This window comes from Callospermophilus lateralis, chromosome 1 (genome assembly GCF_048772815.1).
Source record: "Callospermophilus lateralis isolate mCalLat2 chromosome 1, mCalLat2.hap1, whole genome shotgun sequence".
In the NCBI taxonomy this organism is placed as follows: domain Eukaryota; kingdom Metazoa; phylum Chordata; class Mammalia; order Rodentia; family Sciuridae; genus Callospermophilus; species Callospermophilus lateralis.
The window spans coordinates 24,018,567-24,042,186 of NC_135305.1; the positions used below are offsets into that span (position 1 = coordinate 24,018,567).

The 23,620-nt window shown below is 44.4% G+C and overlaps 1 protein-coding gene across 2 annotated transcripts in view; it reads left to right on the forward strand.

Moving 5' to 3' along the window:
• Ube2h (ubiquitin conjugating enzyme E2 H) overlaps positions 1–5,774 on the forward strand; it is a 103,107-nt gene extending 97,333 nt beyond the window's left edge. For both annotated transcript variants that reach the window (XM_076833213.2, XM_076833222.2), the window contains one exon: positions 1,460–5,774. In XM_076833213.2, the coding sequence (XP_076689328.1) occupies positions 1,460–1,584 (125 nt within the window). In that variant the 3' untranslated portion in view covers positions 1,585–5,774. The remainder of the gene's footprint in view (positions 1–1,459) is intronic.
• The last annotated feature ends 17,846 nt before the right edge of the window (positions 5,775–23,620 follow it).

Below are 23,620 nucleotides of genomic sequence, written 5' to 3' on the forward strand. Positions count from 1 at the left end.
CTGTCCCTTGACTATACTAAAGAAAGCTGATAGATCAAATTACAGTGTCAAAAAACAATGTCATGTGACCAATTTCTGTGAAGGAAGAAGCAGAATAGCCAGGCACAAATAAAATTTCTAAGGCTTTAATATTTCTCTCACTCCAAAAAGTAAATTCTTACCTAGATTAGGGCTAGTTAAACTTCATGATCTTGGTATCAAGTTTTGTTAATGAACTTAAAGGGCTTAAAAGTTTCAAGTCTGCAAACTTTACAAAGAAAATATGAAAAATATTCTTAGCTATAGCCCTATGGTTTCCTAGAAGTTGGCAATCCATGAAGCCATCTGCTTATCTCCATCCCTGCAACAACATAGTAGAAAAGACAAAACTACAAGGACACGTGATTTTGTGTGTTTCCTGCTTACATTTGTGTGTGGGTGGGTGGGTGTGGTAGTGGGAATTCAGGGTTGCTCTACCATGGAGCTATACCAAACCACTCCCACCCTCACCACCCCCACATTTTTTCTGAGACAAGGCCTTGCTAAGTCAATGAGGTTGGCCTCAAACTTGTAATTCTCCTGCCTCAATGTCCCTACTTGCTGAGATTACAGGAGTGCACCACTGTGCCTGAACAGCTTGCAATCTTTTTATCAGGGGGTAGGGGTTACTGGGGATTGAACTCTGAGGTACTTTATCACTGAGCCATTTGCAGCTCAATTTTTTTTATTTTTATTTTAAAACAGGGTCTCACTAAGTTGATTAGGGCCTCACCAAGTTTCTGGGGCTGGCCTTGAACTGTCTCTTCATATTGTGTGTGATTTACTTGAAAACTGTGTGCAATTTTAGGAACATGTTCATTGTTTATTCAGCAGTTCTTAAATTCTTTTTCCAGCCAGTAGACGGAGACTAGGCACTAGCAGCATAAATCTTCAGGTGAATAATGCATGGTAAAATCACGTAGAGGCTCCTGTGCCTCCAAATAGCAGCTCATTCTGATGAACAGTCTGGGAGATGGTTTTTGCTGGCTTCTTCCAAAATCTGACAGGCAGGATCTGTATAGACTAAATAATAATAGATTTAGCTGTAATTATACAACTGCAAATCTGAAAACGATGGGGATTTTCTGATAAATTTCTGTGGAATCCTAACAAGTCCTGTTGTATCTGGGGTGTGAGTCGCTTTATTAACATCAAAGTAAAACATATCAAGTGTGGAGAAATATCATTTCTCCCACCCCTCCAGCATTCCAGGATGGTGATGAAAGGTAGTTATCCTTCTGAAAATCAAGTATTCCATGTTGCCACTGCCATCTCCCCTGTAGGGTCCCCGTTAGCTACAATGACCATACTAAATGTCATCTTGTCGCCCCTGCTATAGAAGAAGAGTCTGAACCTCTGTGGGATTTGACAGCATTGGGGTCACTAAAGCACATGTCTGCCCACTCACCTACTGGTGTTTTCTTTCCCCCACCCCATGCAGAGTACATCCAAAAATATGCAACGGAGGAAGCCCTGAAGGAGCAAGAAGAGGGCACTGGTGACAGCTCATCGGAGAGTTCTATGTCTGACTTTTCGGAAGATGAGGCCCAGGACATGGAGTTGTAGTAGAAAAAGCACCTGCTTTTCAGAAAGACTATTATTTCCTAACCATGAGAAGCAGACTATAATATTCATATTTAAACAAAGCAATTTTTTTTATTACTAAACAAGGTTTTTATGAATAATAGCATTGATATATATATATTATATATCACCCTTTAGATCTTGATTTCTTGGTCATTTCTCAACCTGAGGTGCATAGCATATTCCCACATTCCATTTTGGTAGCAATATGCGGTCTGAATGCATGCATTCATAAGTCCATTTGGCCAAGTCAGCCTATGTGCTACTGAACTGTCAAAAGAAATAGCCGCTCGATAGGTAGACATGAGTAAAACTAACAGGAAAAAGTTGCTTCTTTTATTGATGGTTCCAAAGAAACAAACCAAACCAACCAGCTCTTGGACATGAAGATAGAATAGTGCTTTTTCAAAGTGGAAAGGAAAAAATTGGGGAGGAAGAGGCCTGCTGTGGGAGCATGTAGAGCCAGCCGTGTACGAATCAGCTGCTCCTCCGAGAGTCCTCAGTGGGCCCGTTTCTGTGGAGTAACAGTATAAAACAGGGAGCCAATTGGAGAATTGAAACTTAAAACATCTTTTTGACTGATTTTAAGTACGTTTTTATACGTAGATTCCTGCCCTTCACGCTACCAGACCTGTGGCCACAGCATTTTGCTTTGGAGAAGCTTTTGGAAGTGTTTTGTGAACCCAATTCTTTTTCTTGGGGTACAGCTTGTAATCCAGACCTTTTTTGAGTGGACAGGAGGAGAAAAGTGACTGGAAGATGCTTCCTCTCATCCAACAGTGAAAAGTCACATCCTAGTGTTGGGCCAGCTTGAGACCACGGCCCTGGACTAAGAGCTTTAAATTGGAGGGGCTTGTTGTTTGTTGGTGGTGGTTTTTTGTTTGTTTGGCTTGGTTTTTTTTTTTTTTTTTTTTGTGTGTGTGTGTGTGTGTGTGTTTTTGGTTTTTTTTTTTTTTTTTTTTTTTTTTTTACTGTTGAGTTTCTTTTTTGTTGTTGTTGTTGTTGTTGTGTGTGGATGTGTGTGAGAATTGTGCTTAGACAGGTAACAAACTTAAACTTCACCTACCAAGAGATGGTCTCCTCGCTGGACAAGCCGCTCAGTGGACTTTTAGACCTGGGAAGAAGATCTGCTTGGTGGCTGCAAGGCCCTGGGCTCTCTTTAATGCTTGGGTTTTGTTTTCTCTCTTGCTGCTGCTCCTGGCAGCAGCCTGGTCATCATATGCTTGTGGGAGTGGGAAATGAGTATTTCAGACCCAACACACATGCTAAATTTAAGATGCATAATAATTGGAACAAATAAAGTTTCTTGTACCCAAAGTGGCTCTACGTGGGAAAAACCGCTGTCTTCGGAGAGTGACTGACAAGGAAGAAGGGATCCTGAAACATGCACTAGTAGGGTGGGTTGTGAAGGAAGGTCGCTTTCTGTCCTGGGTGGGTTCAGAGCAATTCAATTTAAAATGCCTGCTAGTCCCGTGTTTGCTCACCTAACCCTATGTCCAGGTTGCGGTGGAATTTTCTTTCAAATCCGAGTGTTGCCTGCTATATCTGGAGGGAATTTGGAGACATTATAGACAGCAGCTCCCCACCCCTGCCCTGCAACTAGTAGGACAAAAGCAGAATTAGTCAATCCTAAAAACCTCTAAAGACAACTTTTGAGTGTCCCTGGGATAATTTTTCTTTCTGATGTGTGTCTTTAGTTTAGAAGTGCTGTATTCCACAAGGTTTAAGTCAGTGAGGTTGGAAGGATACCCTATTTTTTTTTTTTATTCAAAAAGCACAATCAATCTTTTCTTTGAAAATCTATAAAGTACAACTTGCTTTTAGCATGATTATTTTCCTAAATAAAAAGACACAGAATTTACTAATTTTATGTTAATTACGGGCATGAAGCAAAAGGTTTTCTTTTAGAAAAAATGCAGTTCTGTAGGGCTGTGGTTAGTTAACTATACTGACTATTGCTAGCATTTGTGGCGTGTTGGAAGGGTAGTATTAACTATTTAACATGTGATGGTGTACTTGACCTGGCTTGCTGTCTTCTCATGGCCTTGAGGGAGGGTCTCTGCCAGCCCTGTGGGACCTGCTTCCCTGCACTTTAGCAGTTTGCTTGTTCTGTAGCCTTTACTGTAGGTGCTACTTAGAGTAGGCTTGAAGTGCTGGGTGATGATTTGAGTTCAAACAATAAATTGTATTTTTTCAATATTGTACAAACAATAGTGTTCTAATTACCTTTCCAATAATAATAATAATTGGTTTTGATCTTGTCCAAGAAAAAAAAAATCCCTAATAGAACAAAGTTTAGGGAAGGTCTGTGAGCAGCGTCACAGCTCTGCCCCTCACTGGGAAATCATCTCCACTTTGCTTCAGGGAAAAGCCATCAGCTTGCCTGGCGTGAAGTGGCAGCAGTCCGGGGCTGATAATGCAGAATTTCCACGTGAAGACAGGTGGGGGCTGCAAGGGCTAAGCAGCAAGTCTGAGTGTGGTTACTGAGTGTGTGTGAGTGCGTGTTTTTGAGTTTGTGGGGAAGGTCTAATTGGGCTTCTGTTAGCAATGGAAGCTCCTGTGATTTCCACCCAAATCACACTACTCTGGTTCTGTGCACTAACCCCATCTTGGCACTAACCCTGGTCACAGGCATGTTTTGGCACTCTCGGCCTTTTCCCCAGCTCTGGGAAATTGGCTTTTGGTAGGTTGGAAGGATCTCTTAGACTAACACTGCTCCTTCCCAGCTCCTGGGCAGGGTGGAATAGGAGCTGATACAGGTGGTACAGAGAAGGAAGAAGGCCTGGCTGGGTCTCTAAGTTGCTCACCTATGAGAGGAGTTAAATCTGCAGTAGAGGGGGTTACAACACCAAAAGCCTTTCAGAGCTGTCCAAAAGTGTCCCTTCTAACACTCGAGCCTCCAGAGATGGTTCCAGGGTGTTGGGGCAGGTGTGTGTGTGCGCTCTGCTGAACATGCTTGGCTTTAGAGGCAATGGAAGTAGGTCAAAAGCTGCATCTGGAATTACTCTTGGTACCCATAATTTTTGAAATCCTAACTGGTTTACCAGCACACGCTATCCTTTGCCCCTATTTAAATGACAGCTCAAGCTCTCACCAAGCACTAAGGATCCAGGTGACTGTAGCCCTGCAGCATGAACTCAGTGCCCTCCAGAAGCCCAGCGTAGTGACCATTGGGCCATGCTCAGCGGTAGCCAATCAGACACTGGCGTTTGAGCTTGTCTTCAGTCTTGAGGTTACTGTGCATTTTCAACCAGCATTTTCTACTAGTGAGATAATTATCAAAGTTGCCATATAAACTCTCCAATGCTGATACTTTTCATCCACTTCAAAAACTGTTCTAATTGCCAACTGGCTAATCTAGGCTGCAGAGGAGTGTCTCCCCTTGAAGGAATTTTGCCCTCAAAAAGGCTCCCTGAAGCCCTAGTTGGCCTTGGCCTGACGCTGGCTTTTCCTAGACCTCCTGCTGGGATGGCCGAGAATCATGACAGGCCCTCTGCTAGCCTCTGTGGGTCAAGTTCCTAGGCACATGTTTCTGGGAACTACTTTTTGATTTTTAAATGGCATGTGGCCCTTTAATGTTTTAGTGACTCAATTAGAAAAGTGAAAGCCATTTACAAAAGTGAGCAAGAGTTTTACTTCATTTCATCAACTTCCCAACTGGGTTCACAGCCTTGTTGAGTAAAATCAAATCATTTCTGATTGGGCACAAAGAACTGCATTTCTCTGGACTTCTGAATCCATGTTCATACTTCCTCTGGCCATTGGACACCTTGTGATCCCGTCAGGGACTGGATAAAGTGGAGCCCTCTGGGGCAGGAGGGTTTTTGCTCACCTGAGGAAGGGCCAGGGCTCTTAATTTAGCAAATACTCATCTTGGCTGTGGGCTTGGGAAGAAATGGCCATTATTTACTGATTGTATTTGGTACATATTGTGTGATACTTGAAGAGAGAAAAGGGACTTACTTACCAGCCCTTCATTGAAATCGAAGCTTTTTATTGCTTATTTTTTCCTTGCCCCATCTCCTTCCTTTCACCTTTTTCCTTGCATTGTGATGATCTTGTGGCATGTCTGTCACCAAGACAAATGCCTCCTCTGACTATAACCTCTTAATAGTTGTGTATAATGAAAACTGTAAACTTTTTTAAATAAAATGTGTATATACCTTGGCAAATGGCTGGACCTTGATCAATAAGATAAGAGCCCCATGATGTCTCTGAGCCCGGTGGCACATGCCTATAATCCCAGCAGCTCCGGAGGCTGAGGGAGGATTTTTCAAACCAGCCTCAGCAATGGCGAGGCACTAAGCAACTCAGTGAGACCCCATCTCTAAATAAAATACAAGATAAGGGCTGGGGATGTGGTAGAGTCCCTAAATTCATTCCCTGGTACCTAAACAACCTGCTGTTCCTCCAGCTCCTCTGAACAACTTTTATTTATAAGACAGTTGACCAGATAAGTGTGGGAAGAGAATGTGTGGCCCACAGGTAATAATAACCAGGAGGCCCTGCCCACAGTTCTGTCCTCAGATAAGGATGGCTGCTGGCTAGAAATGGGGCTAAGAAGAGTTTCCACTAGTACCTTGAAAAGCCATCTCTTCTGGGAGGATCAGCCAAAACAGTAGTTCCTCGGCTCTCTGCCAGCTTCCACCCTGCCTCAGGTGGGACAGCAGCTGGTTTCCCCAGTGAGCCATCGCTGCCTTAGACCAACTGGACATTCCTTCCTAGTACGCATGCCCTTGATGACCGCCAGATGGCGATGCTGCTCAGGCAGTCTGACCAGCACTGCCCGTGGCTTTGTTAAAAAGCTGTAAAACAAAGGGAAGAATTTTCCTTTGGTTTCCTGCTCTTTGCCCATCCCCTCTTCCACTTTCCCCTTCGTTCATTCCCCAAATTTTCTTTCTCCCTGCATGGTCGTGTGTTGCAGTTGGTGCTCACCAACCCCCGCACCAGAGGTCGGGCCACCAGAGCTGGCTGTTCTAGTCCCTTCCAATTACCAGCTCCTGGATGGAGCTTCCGTGAGCCTCAGGCATTCAGCTGTACAATGAGGTCTCCAGACTAGTGCTTCTGACCCTGTGACTCCATGCACCTCCAAAGCACCATATCTCAATCTCCAGAGGACACTACATGAATCCTTGGGATACCAGTTTCAAGAGAGGTAGCGTTAGACCCCAAGGGCTTTGGGAGTTTTGAGCATTCGCTATTCAACTGACAAAGGAAGAAGAGAAGCCTGGGTCACATGACCCATCACTCTGCTTAAACAATGTCCAGGGCAGCTCCTCTGAAAACTACCCCAGAAGCAGTCTCTGCATTCACTGGAGCTTGGTGCCCCTTCCCTCCCCACCCAGTGAGAGCCCAGCATCACTCACCCCTCAGCTGCTTCCCTGGGTCACAGGTGACTTGCCACTTCCTGCCTGAGGCATTGCCCCTTTCCTGGGAAGGGGGATCCCAAGTTTCTGAGATACATTGTTGAGGGCCCAGAGCCCCAGAAGTTGAATTCATTCTAACTTTGCTTGCTATCTCTGAAGGCTGCTGTCCCCAGGGAGTAAGTTGATGTGGCACTGGATCCTGGGATGTCCCCGTCTCCACCTAGAACCAGAACAGACAGGATTTTTAGGATGCCCACATCTTTGAACCTGCAGATGCCCTGGAGCCACCAGACAGACTGAACAGCTTTATTTGTAAGGAGTCCAGGGTAGCCTGCCTTAGGCCAAGTTCTGCTCTCAAGCCCAATACCTCATGGAAGAAAAGTCTTCCCCTGACCCTCAGGGATTTAACATTAAAAGGTGGAAAAGGAGCATTTTCCCTCTGGCTGTGGTGTGGGGGGGAGGGGTATGGGTGTGTGTGTGTAATGAATGATTTTTTTGGGGGGGGCGGGCAGCACTAGGGATTGAACCCAGGAGCAGCCTTACCACTGAGCTACATCCTCAGTTCTTTTTATTTTGAGACAAGTTCTAAGTTGCCAGGCTGGCCTCACACCCAAGTGTGAGGGCCTCCAGAGTTGCTGGAATTACAGACCTGTGCCACTGAACCCACGGGATATTTACTTTGAACAAAGACTGGGCCTTTCTGTGGTCCTGGACTCTTCAGAGCTCTTTGGAGTTCAGGACTTGGCTCCTAAGTCAAGTAGTCAGAAGGAGCAGGAACAGACTTGGGTACCCTAACAGAAAAACTCAAACTTTCTGGGTGCACCATAGTCGGTGAACCAAAGAGGCAGTGTCAGATGGCAGATGCAGTTTGGACTTTGGGTCTCCTTCAGCTTGCCCTCCTATATCCCTGGCCAGCTATAGGCCACTTGTATTCAATTAAAAGCATGAAATGACCCATTCATTCATAAATTCATTTTGGGTACTGGTGATTAAACTCGGGTGCTTTACCACTGAGCTACACATCCAGCCTTATTTACTGATTGATTGATTGATTGGTATTGGGAATTGAACCCAGGGATGCTTAATCACTGAGCCACATCCTCACCCCTTTTTAATTTTTTTATTAAGACAGTGTCTCGGACTGGGGATGTGGCTCAAGCGGTAGTGCGCTCACCTGCCATGCGTGCGGCCCGGGTTCAATCCTCAGCACCACATACAAACAGAGATGTTGTGTCCGCTGAGAACTAAAAAATAAATATTAAAATTCTCCCTCCCTCCCTCTCTATCTCTCTCTCTCTCTCTTAAAAAAAAAAAAAAAAAAAAAAGATGGTGTCTCACTAAGCTGCTCAAGACCTCACTAAACTGTTGAGGCTGACCTTAACTTGCAATCTTCCTGCCTCAGCCTCCTGAGTCACTGGGATTACAGGCACTATGCCAGGCTGAAATGACCCTTTTTAAAAATACATTTCTACAGGTTTTTGTTGTTGTTGTGCTGGTGGTGCTGGGGATTGAACCCAGGGCCTTGTGCATGCAAGGCAAGCACTCTACCAACTTAGCTATAACCCCAGTCCCTGTTTCTACAGATTTTTTTTTAAATGTGCCATCAAATCATTCCAGAAACATGTAGACTTTTCCAAAATGCCTCCCTCCAGTGATCCACCACCAACCATGACTGAAGAGGGCTCTCCTTGTGAGCCTCACGGAGAGTACTCTGGTAAGCAGAACAGGCTTTGACTCTTTTGCCTATTAACTTCTTGTGAGATGTCAAGCAATATAGACACACAGGGAGAGGCATAGTTGAGGCTTGAACCTGGGGCCTCAGGCCCTGCCTGAGTGCCTTTCCAAGAGCTTATGCTGTGCTAAGCCCGGGTCCCATCTCCAGCCCCACTAGCTGTGGGCACCTATTATCTGTTATCCTTCTGCTATTTGGGACCCTATCAGATGTCACCTATCTGAGCTGTCCAGTGGTCCCTCTTCTGACCCTGTGCTACATCTAAGGATCAGGGCTTATCCCCACATACATCCCCAACCTCTGAGGCCTCCAAGGGAGTCAGAAAATAAGACCAGATTTATTGGGGACCTGCTCCCTAAAGCAGAAATATAATAGAATGTGGTCTACGTGAACGTGAGTAACCAAAAACTTTCTAGTGCCCACATTTTGTTGGTTTTGTTTTAAAATAAAATTAAGCCAGACAGTGGCACAGAGGCTGAGGTGGGAAGATAGCAAGTTCAAGGCCAGCCTGAGCAACCCAGCAAAACCCTATCTCAAAAATCTAAAACATAAAAAGAACTGTGGATGTAGCTCAGTGGTGGATGTGCCTGGTTTCACTCCCCAGAAGCAAAAATTTTAAAAAATTAATATACCCCAAATATTTCAGTGTATAATTAATATTTTAAAATTAATTAGTTATTTTTAAATCTTACCTTATAATTACTTCTTTGAAATCCAGTGTGTACTTCACATAACATATCTCAGTTTGGACATTAAATCTTTTGTTAAATATTTTTTTTAGTTGTAGTTGGATACAATACCTTTATTTTATTTATTTATTTTTATGTGGTGCTGAGGATGGAACCAGTGCCTTGCACATGCTAGGTGAGTGCTCTACCGCTGAGCCTCAATCCCAGCCCCTGGACATTAAATCTTCAATTCACTGTTTAAAGTGATACCTAGGCCTACCAAAACAGTTGTTTTGCAGAAAAACACTGCTTGTTTTCAGATTTTAATTTATTTGAAATTACATACCATGAAAAATCTGGTGCTCGCCCCACACCGCAAAAAATAAAACATTGGGTACTCAATAGACACATGATTACCTGTTGCACAGGTAGCCCTAGAAACATCCCGGCTTCTGCAAGAATTTAAGTGGTGGTGGTTGGGGGGGAATCACAAGAGTGGAAACGCTGCTTTTCTTGGGAGTTTGGAGTCAACTCAGGACCTCACACTCCACAGAATGATCAGGGTCTGGAAGCAAAGTAACCAGTCCTTACCAAGGGATGTCCCTGCAGCTGGGACCTTGTGTCCCTGTGGCCTTTGCCCTGACCCTGTCAGAGTGACCCCAACAGGCTCACAGGGACTCTTGGGGAGCACCTCCAACCCCTGTAGGGTGACTTCCAGAAACGGAAGGCCCAACTGGAGTCACTCTATGGGTACATTTCTCCACGGAACTCAAGGGTCCCCCAACTATCCCCACTGGTCGGGGACCCTTGAGTTCTGCCACCTGCAACAAGGAGCTCGCTTTGTCCCCTCCTTGACCACCAGGGGGAGCCCGAGCCTCACGTTGAGCCTCGACTCCAGTCTGGACTGGAGGCCCAGGAGCCAGCCCCGCCCTGGTTGGCGGGTACAGACTCCACTCCTTGGGAGGGGACCAGCCCCGACAGAAACGGGGTGAGGCCCTAAGTTCATTGCCTATGGAACAACACTGCCGACCCTCCCCGCAGGGGCCAGGGGCCGAGGGAGGCCGGGCGAGATGAGGAGACTGCCCTACCCTCCTCCCTCCACCTCCCCTCTGACTTGCCGACCTTTGGGAAAAGGAGGAAAAGGGTGGCGAAAGCAGGAGACACCATAAAAAGGTCGGGGCTCCCGGGAGGAGGGGCTGTCTTTGGGAAGGAGTTGGGTGAAGGATGTGCCGCGGAGTGCAGGGAGGTGGGAGAGGACGGGACAGGGGGCTGGTCAGGACTACAGGGAAGAGAGTGGTGCCTCGGGACCAGATCGTGCATCAGAGGGACAAGGAAGGGTACAGAGCAGAAGAGACATGGCCAGGACTTGAAGCGTTCTGGGGGTGAGGGGCAAGAGGGTGAAGCCCAGGAGGAAGCTGAGCGCATGGGCCTGCGGGGCTGCAGGCCAAGGGCGCTGGAGCCACGCACTTGGGCTAGAGGAAGGGCCAGGATGCAGAAAGGGGGCTTCAGGGCGTTCAGTGGCAGGCTGAGCTGAAGAATATGCTGCACCCTGAGGCGGCCCCCTCACTCCTCTTTCTGCTTTGCATCTCCAGCTCTGGGGAAGCCCGCTGCTACTTTTGCGCTGACAGCTCTCTGGAGAGACCCACGTGTCTGGGAACTGAAGCTTTGAAAATGCAGTTGGTAAGAGCCAAGGACCACCAACCCCCAGGGGAATGAGCTGGAAGTCCATCCCCAAGACCAATCCAGCCATGGGGAGACCCTGGGCCATATCACCTGAGGGCAGCTTCCTGCCTGAACTCCTGACCCTTGGAATTGGATGGGAAGACATGTTTATTGTTTTAAGCCTGGAAGCTTTGGGTGTAATTCATTATGCAGCAATAGACACCCAATACTCCATGACTTTGTGGAAGCACTGTTTTAGCCCGAGACTGCACATCTCTAGCCTTACAGAAAAATAATTTGTCATACTTAAGCCACTGCTTTAATATTTTTGTTTTCTATTCATTACAATTGAAACTAACATTAAATTATTTGATAATAAAGTCTGGGAAGGATTGGAGATGTAGTTTAGTAGTAGCAATACACTTGCCTAGCATGCCTGAGGTCCTGGGTTTGATCCTTGGCACCCCCACACACACACACACACACATACACACACAAACACTGTAAACAACAGTAGAAGGGTTAGTTTCCTTCTCTCTGTCTGCAACCCCAGCTTTGGCCTCCATCTGCAAGGTCACCCACCTCTTGGTCCAAGATAGAGCTGCTAGAGTTCCAGAAATCATATCTCAAATTCCAGGTAGAAGGAGGAAGGGAAGAATAAAAGGTGCTCATCTCTCAGCAGACCGCTCCTTATAAAAAGTCTTCTTGGATGCTTCCACTTCCACTTCCATCTCCAAGGCCAAACTGAGCCACATGGCCACACCCTGCTTCAGGGAAGTTGGGAAATTTACTTCTTCAGCAGAGCATATTGTCCCCTTGAATAAAATTAAGATTCTACCAATGCAACATGTGGATCTTTTGTTTTTGGAATCTGTTGGAACAAGTCAGCTTTTTTAAAAAAATGACACATCTCATATATGTTCAAAAACACACTGATTTTAGGGGCTTAGGAGGCTTATTAAGGAGGATCTCAAGTTCAAAGCCAGTCTCTGCAATGATGAGGGGCTTAGCAACTCAGTGAGACCCTGTTTGTAAATAAACTACAAAAACAGGGCTTGGGGGCTGGGGATGTGGCTCAAGCGGTAGTGCGCTTGCCTAGCATGCGTGCGGCCCGGGTTCGATCCTCAGCACCACATACAAACAAAGAGGTTGTGTCCGCCAATAACTAAAAAATAAATATTAAGCTTCTCTCTCTCTCTCTCTCTCTCTCTCTCTCTCTCTCTCTCTCCCTCCCTCCCTCCCTCCCTCCCTCTCTCTTTAAAAAAAAAAAAAAAAAAAAAACAGGGCTGGGGATGTGGCTCAGTGGTTGAGTGTCCCTGAGTTCAACCCCCAGTACCAAAAACAAAAACAAAAAAACACTGAATTTGTGGAAGAAACAATGTGTGTCTGGATCTGTTTCAAAATAACACAATGGTAGGAGGAGGTGTAACAAGCTGAGGAAAGGAGAAGAGCCACGGGTTGATAGTTGCTGAAGTGACAGTTACTTGCGAGTTTCTTACGCCATTCTCTCTGCTTTAGATTAGATTAAACATTTTTTATAAGTTTCTTTTTAATTAATTAATTTATTCTAATTAGGTATATATGGTAGCAGAATGCGTTTTGATCCATTGTACACAATTGCCGCACAATTGTAACTTTCTTTAAAGTTCTGTTTTTAAGTAAAAGTACTAAGATCCATATTTGAAAAATTGGAATCCTAAAAACTGGGATCCTTTTTTCTAAGAAATAGGGGAAATTGGCTCTGGGGCACATGCAGAGCAGTCTGTGTGTCAGTAACTGGAAGGTGACGTTCCATGATCCAGTGTCCCCAACAGTCTTGTCCCTGCTCTCCATGCCAGGCCACCAGTCAGACACTTCACTGACCTGCATGTGCCCAGACTTGCACTATGGGCCTGGGAGAAAGGAGAAAGCCAGCATTGGAGGCCTAGGAGACCCCAGCCCTGACCCAAGCGGTTTCTCATTTATTTGCCCAGGGCCCACGCAATGAGCCCAGGCTCCAAGGATCACTCCTAGACAGGAGCCAAGTCTGGCCAAGCGCACTGCGTGTGCTGTCAAAAAGGGCAAGGCCTGGGCCCTGACTTGACTCCATTAGGAGGCTCTGCCAGCTTCGCTGCCCACAGTGTGGCTTGGGACCCCAGGAAACGGTACCTCTGTGTCTATTGCTGTGGCTTGGGGCCACAGGAAACGGTACCTCTGTGTCTATTGCAAGGTTCAGCATAAAAAGTTGGGCCATGAAGTCTCTCATCAATAATGACAGTGACCAACAGCAACAGCAGCTAACGCTGTCATGTTCCAGCTACTGAGCTGAGGGCTTAACTTACATCAGGGTTGCGAGGCTGGCGCATCAGCCTGCAGAGGACACCTGTTGCTCCTGCCTGCCCAGCAGCTGTTCCCTCCTGTGCTGCCACAGGTACTGCAATGCCATTTTGCCCATTCTCAGCCATATGGGTTCTGGAGGTTCCGCTGTCCCTCCCTCACAGGCAGGCGACTTGTTCAGAGAGAACAAAGCCAGAGCTGCTGTTGGAAGGACTGGGAAAGAGAAGAGACTTTCTTTCCCCCCTCGGTGGCAGAGCTGATGGGAGCCTGGAGCCAGGCCAGGAGAGCCTGCCCGCATTAAGCCAGGTCGCATCATCTCCCTGTCACCTACAGCCAAGAATCCTGACTAACCAGCGTTATCATTATTAGGCAAGAAAACCCAAAGGGGCTGCTACAAACCCAAGTTTACTCTGTCCTCTCAAAAATCTGTAACGCAGTCAGGCATGGCGGCGCATGCCTGTAACCCCAGAGATTCCAGAAGCTGAGGCAGGAGGATCCCAAGTTAAAGACCAGCCTTGCAACCTAGTGAGACCCTATCTCAAAATGAAAAATAAAAAGGGGGCTGGGGTTGTGGCTCAAGCGGTAGCGCGCTCCCCTGGCATGCGTGCGGCCCAGGTTCGATCCTCAGCACCACATACAAACAAAGATGTTGTGTCCGCCAAAAAAACTGAAAAATAAATATTAAAAAAATTCAAAAAGAAAAAGAAAAAGGGCTGGAGATGTAGCTCAGTGGTTGAGCACTTGCCTCACACGTGTGAGATCCTAGATTCCACCGACAAAAGCAAAAAAGAAAAGTGTCAGAGGCCGGGCCTCCCTCCCCAATTTTGTGCACTCGGTCTCTGATCCTCTCCCAACTGAACAGATGACCAGAGGATTTTGCTAAGGAAAAAGTAAACCAAAGGGACAGAGGCACAGTTAGGGGAAATGAACTTCCCAGAAACCCAGGCTCAAGGTGAGAGTCAACACACTAAACAGCAGTACCTCAACTTCCTTCTCTCACAAAAGCCAGGCAGGAAATGGAAGTGGTCCTCTTTGGACACTTTGATCAACTCAAGACGAAAAACCCAAAGATGCTAACATTAGAAGTGTCCCAATGAAATCTGATCGCAATGAATGAACATCACCCATTGACAGTCTCACCCACACACGCAGAGCTTCTGATCAGCATTTTAATATCCCTCTTCTAAATAAGAGGGAACAAGTTCCAATATCATGCTATCTACAGGTGACACATTTTAGATTCAATGATACAAACAGGTTAAAAATAAAGACTGGAAAAGATACATCCTGCAAATGGCAGCCATAAGAAAGCAAGAGTTACGATGCTAAAATCAGGCAAAAAAGAATTTAAAACTCAAAGCTGGGCGCAGTGGCCCCACCTGAAGTTCCAGTCACCCAGCAGGTGACAAGAGGGTCACTTGAGCCCAGGAGTTTGAGACCAGCCTGGGCTACATAGACCCTGTCTCAAAACGAAAAATATGTTACTAGAGGAAATGAGGGAGGTTTTGATTGACCCAAGGTCCACTCCATCGGGAACACCCTGTTACAGACATCTAAGGACCTTACAGCAGAACCGCAAAACACGTGGAGCAAAAAACAGGATCAAAGGAGGAAACAGACCCTGCCGTGATAATAGTTGGAAACTTGGGTGCCCCACTTTCAATAATAGATGAAAATCTAGATAGAAGAGCACAAGGGAAATAGAACTGAAATGAAATAAGCAGGGAATTACAAGCCTGTACACCAGGTCGACCTAATAGTTAGCCACAGAACACACCCCCTGACTTTTGTTTTTCCCCTAGTACTAGGGATTGAACCCAGGGGTGCACCGCTATTGAGCCACATCCCCAGCCCTTTCTTTATATTTTTTATTTTGACCCAGGGTCTCACTAAGTAGCGTAGGGCCTCTCTAAGTTGCTGAGGCTAGCCTTGATCTTGCAAGCCTCCTGCCTTAGCCACATGGGACATTCTCTAGGATGGTACATCTGCTAAGCCATAAAAACAAACCCTAATGCATTTAAAGGAACTGAAGGCGATCCCAGAGACTACAGAGACCGAGGCAGAGGATGGCAAGTTTGAGGTCAGTCTGCATCTTAGCAAGACTCTCTCAAAAAAAAATACAAAGAACTGACCCTGGGTTCAACCTCCAGTACCAAGGCCAGGGGCGAGGAGGGATCTCAAGGAAAAACAAAGAACTCAAGAAGGGACATTATTACTAAACTTACAGAAACAAGAAAAGGAAAGAGCGAATACCATGAACAACAACAGCCATCAAGTTTGATAACTTACATGATACTGACAACTTCTTAGAGAGACAAACTAATGACTCAAGGAATTCAAAATCTGAACAAACTTACAACAAAGCTTAAATCCGTAATTACCACCGTAATTACCAAACCACCCACAAATGAATTCTCAGGCTCCATAAGGCTCACTGGTAAACTCTACAGAAAATGTAAAGAGGAATTTATATCAACTTTATACTCATATACATTTTTTTAACTAAAAATAAAAGAAGGGCACACTTCACAACTCATTCTGTGAAGCTAACGTCATTACCATACTGAAGCCAAAGACATTACAAGAAAACTGATCACCATGATCAGTTGGGATTAGTCCCAGAATTGCCAGATAGTTTTAACATGTAAAAATGAATCAATGTGGGGCTGGGGATGTGGCTCAAGCGGTAGCGCGCTCGCCTGGCATGCGTGCGGCCCGGGTTCGATCCTCAGCACCACATACAAACAAAGATGTTGTGTCCGCCAATAACTAAAAAATAAATATTAAAAATTCTCTCTCTATCTCTCTCTCTCTCTCTCTCTCTCTCTCTCTCTCTTTAAAAAAAAAAATGAATCAATGTGGTGCACACCTATAATCCAAGAGTCTTGGGAAGCTAAGGCAGGAGGATCACAAGTTCAAGGCCATCCTCAGCAACTTAGCAAGACCTTGCCTCAAAATAAAAATTAAAAAGAGTTGGGAATGTAACTCAGGTGGCCAAGCACCTTTGGGTTCCATCTTCAGCCCCAAAGTAATAAATAAATAAAATAAAATACTGGGAAGTATCTTCTCAGCAACTTAGCAAGACCTTGCCTCAAAATAAAAATTAAAAAGAGTTGGGAATGTAACTCAGGTGGCCAAGCACCTTTGGGTTCCATCTTCAGCCCCAAAGTAATAAATAAATAAAATAAAATACTGGGAAGTATCTTCTTTAAAAAGAAAAAAGAATCAATGTAATATACCATGTTATCAGAATAAAGGTCCAGGGGTGCATTTCTGTAATCCCAGCAACTGGGGAGTCTGAGGCAGGAGGATCATATATTCCAGGCCAATCTGGGCAACTTAGTGAGACACTGTCATAAAATAAATAAAAAGTGCTGGGGATATAGCTCGATGGTAAGGTGCCCCTGGGTTCAATTCCCAGTTCAACCAATAACCAATAGTTCTGGGACAACTGGTTATGCACATGCAAACAGATGAATCCAGATACCTATCTCACACCATATATAAAAATCAACTCAAAGTTAATCTAAATATTTATAGAACTTTTAGAAGAAAACAGGTGTAAAATTTTTTTCTCTCTTTTTTTCTTTTTTCTTTTTTTTTTTTTTTTTAGTGGTTTGTACCCAAGGGCCTCACACGTGCTAGGCAATTGCTAAGCTCCAGCAATTGTTATGCTTTTAAGCAGAGTCTCACCAAGCTGTCCAGGCTGGCTTTGAACTTTCTATCCTTCTGCTTCAGCCTCCTGAGTAGCTGGAATTACAGATGTACCCCACCACATCTGGCTGTTTGCATCCACTGAAAATTAGGTAACAGGTTCTTAGATATGACACTAAAAGAATATGCAAACAGAAAAAACAGCAATTTTGAAACAATTTTTTTTAAATAAATTATTTTCAATTTAAAAAATTAAAAATTTTTATTCTTCAAAGGACACTATAAAAAAGAGTGAAAGAAAATATTTATAAGTCATTTAAAAACAAAAATACAAAGCCATCCTTTCACCAGTTTCCATGTTTAGATAATCTATTTTTCCATTCATATTTAAGGTATAGCAATGCAATTAATGTGTTAATAAAATGATAAATTTAATGATTATTAAAGTCATACATTGCTATTTATGATTTAAATATCATAAGTAGGCACAGAATTCCTCCAATAAATGTGTGGCTATGAGTGTTTCAATGTGGTATCAGGACAGATGTGGTGGTGCACACTTGTAATCCCAGCTACTCAGGAGGGAGACTGAGACAGGAGGATGGCAAGTTGAGGCCAGCCTGGGCACTTAAGGAGGATCTGATGTAGTTCAGTGTCCAGTGCTTACCTAACATGTGCAAAACCCTAGGTTCAGTCCCCAGTACTGAAAAAAAAAAAAAAAAACAAATAACAACAACAACAAAATAACCTCTGGTGTTAGGTTTGAGGGAGAAATTAATAAGAATCTTGTATTTGGAAATCAAAAAGAAGGCCATCATTTTTGTTATGCACATATTTAAACTCTTCCAGTAATTCTAAAAGAGAAAAGCAAAAGAAGTAATCAATCTGTCAGCTGGCATATAATTTTATTTTTGTTAATAGAAGAAGGAAACATTAAAAATATTAGTAGATAAAATAAAGGTTAATTAGAATTGAAACATTATATCAAAATAATTTTTAGAGTTGTGGGTATATCTCAGTGGCAGAACACTTGCCTAGCATATGTGAGGTGTTCAATTCCAGGACTGCAAAAAAAATATTTAATAATAATAACAATTTACGACAAAACTTAAAAGAAATTTTAAGTCCCTTAGTATATAAAACATTTTAATTTGGAAAAAAAAAAACCACAATCATAGGCAAATTCAAAAAGTGAATTTGACCAAAAAGTCAAAGGTCAAATGTTTTCTCTGATACATAGACACTAGTCCAAAGTAAAGAGAGAGAGAGAAAGGAAAAAGTGGGCAGGGAATTCCATCAAAATAGAAGAAAGATAAATGGAGTAGAGAAAGAAGAGGGAGGGGGTGGGATAAGGGAAGAAGAGTGGAATGAATGTGGGCCCAACCTTCCTCTGTGCACACATGAATATACCACAGTGAATCTCACCTTCAGTGTATATCCACAAGACTGTAATTAAAAAACAAACAAACAAACAAACAAAAAACCTCTAAGTAAATAACAGAAAGAACGATAGAATAAAAGGAAGGGAACAGGGGGAAAAAGAAATAATTAAAATGGCTTACCAAAGTCTGGGTAAATAATAAAATAAACAGCCTGGGCACAGTAGCACACGCCTATAATCCCAGAGGCTCTGGAGGCTGAGTCAGGAGGATCTGAGTTCAAAGCCAGCCTCAGCAATGAGGAGGCGCTAAGCAACTCAGTGAGACCCTGTCTCTAAATAAAATACAAAACAGAGCTGAGATTGTGGCTCAGAGGCCGAGTGAACCTGAGTTCAATCCCTAGTGAAGAAAGAAAGAAAATAGGTGAGGGCCAGGGATGTACCCGTGGTAGAACACCAAGAAAAGAAACACGTGATTCACTGACAGCAAGGAAATGACAAATAACTTACATCAGAATATACAGATGAGGATTATCTTTAAACAAATATTAAGGGAAAATTCTTTTTAAAAAATTGAATCTTGAGCCAGGGACTGTGATACACACCTGCAATCCCTACTACTCAGGAGACCGATCAGGAGGGTCACAAATTCCAGGCCAGGTTGTGCAATTCCAGCCCCTGTCTCAGAATAAAAAATGTAAAGCGTTGGGGATGTGGCTCAGTGGTGGAGCTCTTTCCTGGAACACCCAAGGCCCTGGGTTTAAAAGGAACAGGAAAGGAGACGAATAGGCGTGTGCGAGAGATGGTGCTTGTATGTGGGGGAAAATGTTCTCAGACAATGGTGCGTGTTCAGAAGGACACTGAGATTAGTCTGGAAATAGCTCTGTGTGTGCGAGGCTGGGTTGGAAGCCGGGGCCTCATGCGTGCTAGGTGAAGCTCTAACCCAGGGCCCTCACTCCTTACATTTAAATAAGTTTGGGCTGATGGGCTGAGGAGGGTGGGATGAAGCGGGGCACCATTTTTAGCACTCAGGATTTGTCACTGATACAGCGTTGCCTGTGCCCTAGCGGACTTCATCTCAAGAGCATTAACCTCTCCTCAAGAGGCAAAATATCACCCCTCACACCTCCTATTCCACAGTGGACCTGAGCTCTGGACCCGCAACAAGGCCAGAGCACAGTTTTTAACACCTGCTTCCTCCTTGATAGGTGCACACTTAGGACAAGCAAAGACCCAGAACTGAAAGGCAGGTAGATGTTCAAAGTGTGCCTTTGCTTGCATCCTGCAGGATCTTCCCATCTATGGCGGTGCACCGTAAGAACCCATAGATGGTGGAGCGCCTCAGGGCTGGGCCATGGGAGGTGGAGGAGGGAAAGGTCTGTGTACTCCAGCTGCTGTATGGAAAATAGGTTGAGGACACGCATGGAAGCCAGGGGCCTGTGCCAAAGTCCAGGCTGGAGAGAGAGTAGCCTGGGCTGGGGCTGGGGGGACGGAGGCAGAGAAAGAACTACACCTGAACCTGTGGAATACCTGGCTAGTGAGGATCCCACCCACTTCAGTGGGAGAGGAGGTGGAGGAGGCACCTGGGGAGGGGGCAGGGCGAGTTGAGGAGCACCCCTTAGCAAGTGGAAGTGTCCAGAGGAAACTGTGGAAGTGAGTCTGTGTGAGTAGGTCCAACCCAGGAGGCCTTAGCACACAGACAACGCTGAAAGCCTGTGGAACTGGAAGACATTACCTTAGGAGACAGGGATACTCTCCTTCCTATCTCCTTGCTTTTGAAAATTTGCTTTATATTAAATATTTATGTTCGTTAGATCTACTTTTTTCTTTTTTTATGGTGCTGGGGATTGAACCCAGGGCTTATGTACGTGTGAAGCAAGCACTTTACCAACTGAGCTATATTCCCAGCCCCATTAGACCTACTTCTAAATGCTTCATTTTGTTTCATTTATTGATGTCTCTATTTTTTGCTGAGCACCATATTGTTTAAAATACTGTTGCTTGGCTGGGCGCGGTGGCACGTGCCTGTAATCCCAGTGGCTCAGGAGGCTGAGGCAGGAGGATGGTGAGTTCAAAGCCAGCCTCAGCAACTCAACAACAACAACAACAAACAACTAAAAAAAAAAAAAAAATACTACTGCTTATCCCAAATGAGTCTCCAAATACAAAAATAAAAAAATAAATAAAACACTAATACTTCATAACACATTCTGATGGTATAGGGCTAGACCACCATTATGTCATAGTATCTGAAATGATTGTCTGCTTCTATTTTCGAATGAATTGTACAAGTATTTTGTCAAGACCCAAACAATTTTTTTTGAGATTTTCATAAGGATTGCAAAGCAATGTAAATTTATTTGAGGCAACAGATACCTAAATAATGTTTAGTCTATTAATTCAGGAATAAGGAAATCTTATTCATTTACTTTTGGTGCTGGGGATTGAACCCAGGACTTGTCTGTGCTAAGTAAGTACTGTTCCACTGAGCTACACCCTCAGCCCTGGGAGTATTATTTTTATTTATTTTTTTTTTTTTTTGTTTTAATGTTTACTTTTTAGTTTTCAGCAGACACAACATCTTTGTTTGTACATGGTGCTGAGGATCAAACCCTGGCCTCAAGCATACCAGGCAAGCATGCTAGCGGTTGAGCCACATCCCCGGCCCATATTTTTAAAAAATATTTTTGAATAGATGATACAGAAACAAAGCACAAAATTTCAAAAAAATTGCAAAAATATATATGGTGAAAAATAACTCTCTGCTCCCACTTATCCTTTACATTCCCATTCCTGTTTCAGGACAACCGACATTCACAGCTTCATAGGTGCCTGCTACAGATGAGCCTACCACCTTTTTTTTTTTTTTTTTTAACCCAAGAGTGCTTAACCACATCCTCAGCCCTTTTTATTTTTATTTTGAGACAGTGTCTTGCTAAGTTGCTTAGGGATTCACTGAATTGCTGAGGCTGGTGTTGAACTTGCCATCCTCCTGCCTCAGCCTCCTGAGTCTCTGGGATTACAAGCATGCACTGTGCCCTGCAGCAACAGATCCTTTATATGCAAGTGAAAGAAATCACACAAACTGCTATGCATCTTGCTTTGTTTCATATAGCAATAATTCTATATCAGCACACAGAGAGCTGCTTTGTTCTTTTTAGTAGCTGTGTATTAGTCCATTGTCTTAAGATATCTTTAACCAATTCTGTTGTATTAATTTACTCTTTTAAGTAACCAATCCTTTGTTGATAAATGATCTTTTCCCATTATAAACAATATAGGAGGTGGAGATGTAGCTCAGTGTGATAGAGCACTTATCTAGCATGTGTGAAGCTTGGGATTCAACCCTCAGTACCAGAACAAGAGTAAAAAGGTATGTCACACATCTCAGTATGTAGATATGTGATAAATTCCTAGAAATGGAACTACTGAGAAAATACGTACATTTTAAACTTTGACATATAGTTCCCCAGAAGAGCCTATGCAAATTTACACTCCCACTAGCCATGCTAGTATGTTTCTCTATACCCTGCCCCATAATAACCAAATGTAATGATGAAGACGGAGTCAAAGATAACCAAAGTAGCTCGGGAAACAAGGAAACATAACTGGGACATGCAGGAAAAAATAAATAAATGAATAATAGATGACAGTCCTACAAAGACTCCAGACATTGGAATTATCATATACAAGCTAAAAAAAAACCCTACACACTCTGTTTATAGAAATGAAAGACAAGATTGAGAATATCTGTAAGGAAGAAGAAATAAAAAGTGAGATAATAGATATAAAAAAGAATCAACCAGAACTTCTAGAACTGGAAAACACAGACTGTGACCAAAATTAAGAATTCTTCAGCAGATTAGACACCGCTGAAGAAAAAATTCGTGAACCTGTAGAAATTCTCCATAGGACCTAGGGAGAGAGAAAGGGTGGAAAACACAGAAGGTCAGGGGAGAGAGCACAGCTACAGAGGAATCTAAAGTGCAGAGAGAAGATGCAGCACAAGGAACAGCTGGAGCAACGCTGGCTCAAGAAACTTCCTGCGCGATGCATAATACCAGTACCCAGACCCCAACGTCTAACAAATCCCAAGCAGATTGAATGAATGAAAAGAAATTTACACGTCCATACTTCACATTGAAACTACAGGGAAAGGGGCTGGGGATGTGGCTCAAGCGGTAGCGCGGTCGCCTGGCATGCGTGTGGCCCGGGTTCGATCCTCAGCGCCACATACAAACAAAGATGTTGTGTCAGCCGATAGCTGAAAAATAAATAAATAAATAATTCTCTCTCTCTCTCTCTCTCTCTCTCTCTCTCTCTCTCTCTCTCTCTCTCTTTCTAAAAAAAAAAAGAAAGAAAGAAAGAAAGAAACTACAGGGAAAAAAAAGAAAGAAAGAAAAACTTACGAAGCAATCAGAAAAGTGACTGGGCAGTAGTCACCAGAAGAGTGACTGGGTGGGGGTAGGGCGGTGGCTGTGACTCCTGGAGAGGACAGTGGGGTGCTGGCCTGGACCATGGTAGAGTCAGGCAGATGGAGGGGTGCAGATGTATCAAAGGGCTTTTGGTAGAACTGCAAAGGCTGGGCTCCTCAGGAGGACTGAGAGGCGGGACAGATGGCTGTGGTACTGTCACAGCTGTGGGGAATGCAGGGCTGGGGGAGCAGTTTTGGCCTGGGGGGTGGGGTAGGAGACACTCTAGGGTCCAGCTGCCCAGGGAGGAGGTCACACCTATAGAGCCTTGGCTGGTCCCACCCTCCATAAGGAATCAAGTCTTCCCCACTTCCCATTTAGTACCCCACTGTTTTCTGGTTTTGTTTTTGTTTCCTTTTGGTCCTGGGGATTGAACCCAGGAGCACTTTGAACCACTGAGCCACATCCTTAGCCCTTTTATTTTGAGACAGCATCTTGCTAAGTTGCTGAGGCTGGCCTCAAACTAGTGTTCCTCCTGCCTCAGCCTCTGAGTACCTGGGACTATGGGTGTGCACCAGCACTCCCGGCTAGAGTACCCTGCTTTTTCAGTGCTCAAGGCTCTCCCAAGCCCTCACTTGCCCCACATAGGATGTAGGCCCTCCCTCTCGCTTCCTTCTGACACAGGCCTCTCAATTCCCTCGCTGATGGCCTAATTCCTGGAGGTGGTTTTCTCCTCCAGCCAGATATGTGGTCATGTAACAATGCCTTATCTCTCTGAGGGAGAATTTCAGGGCTCCTAGGAGAAGCATGTTTTGGCAGCCAGGACCCTT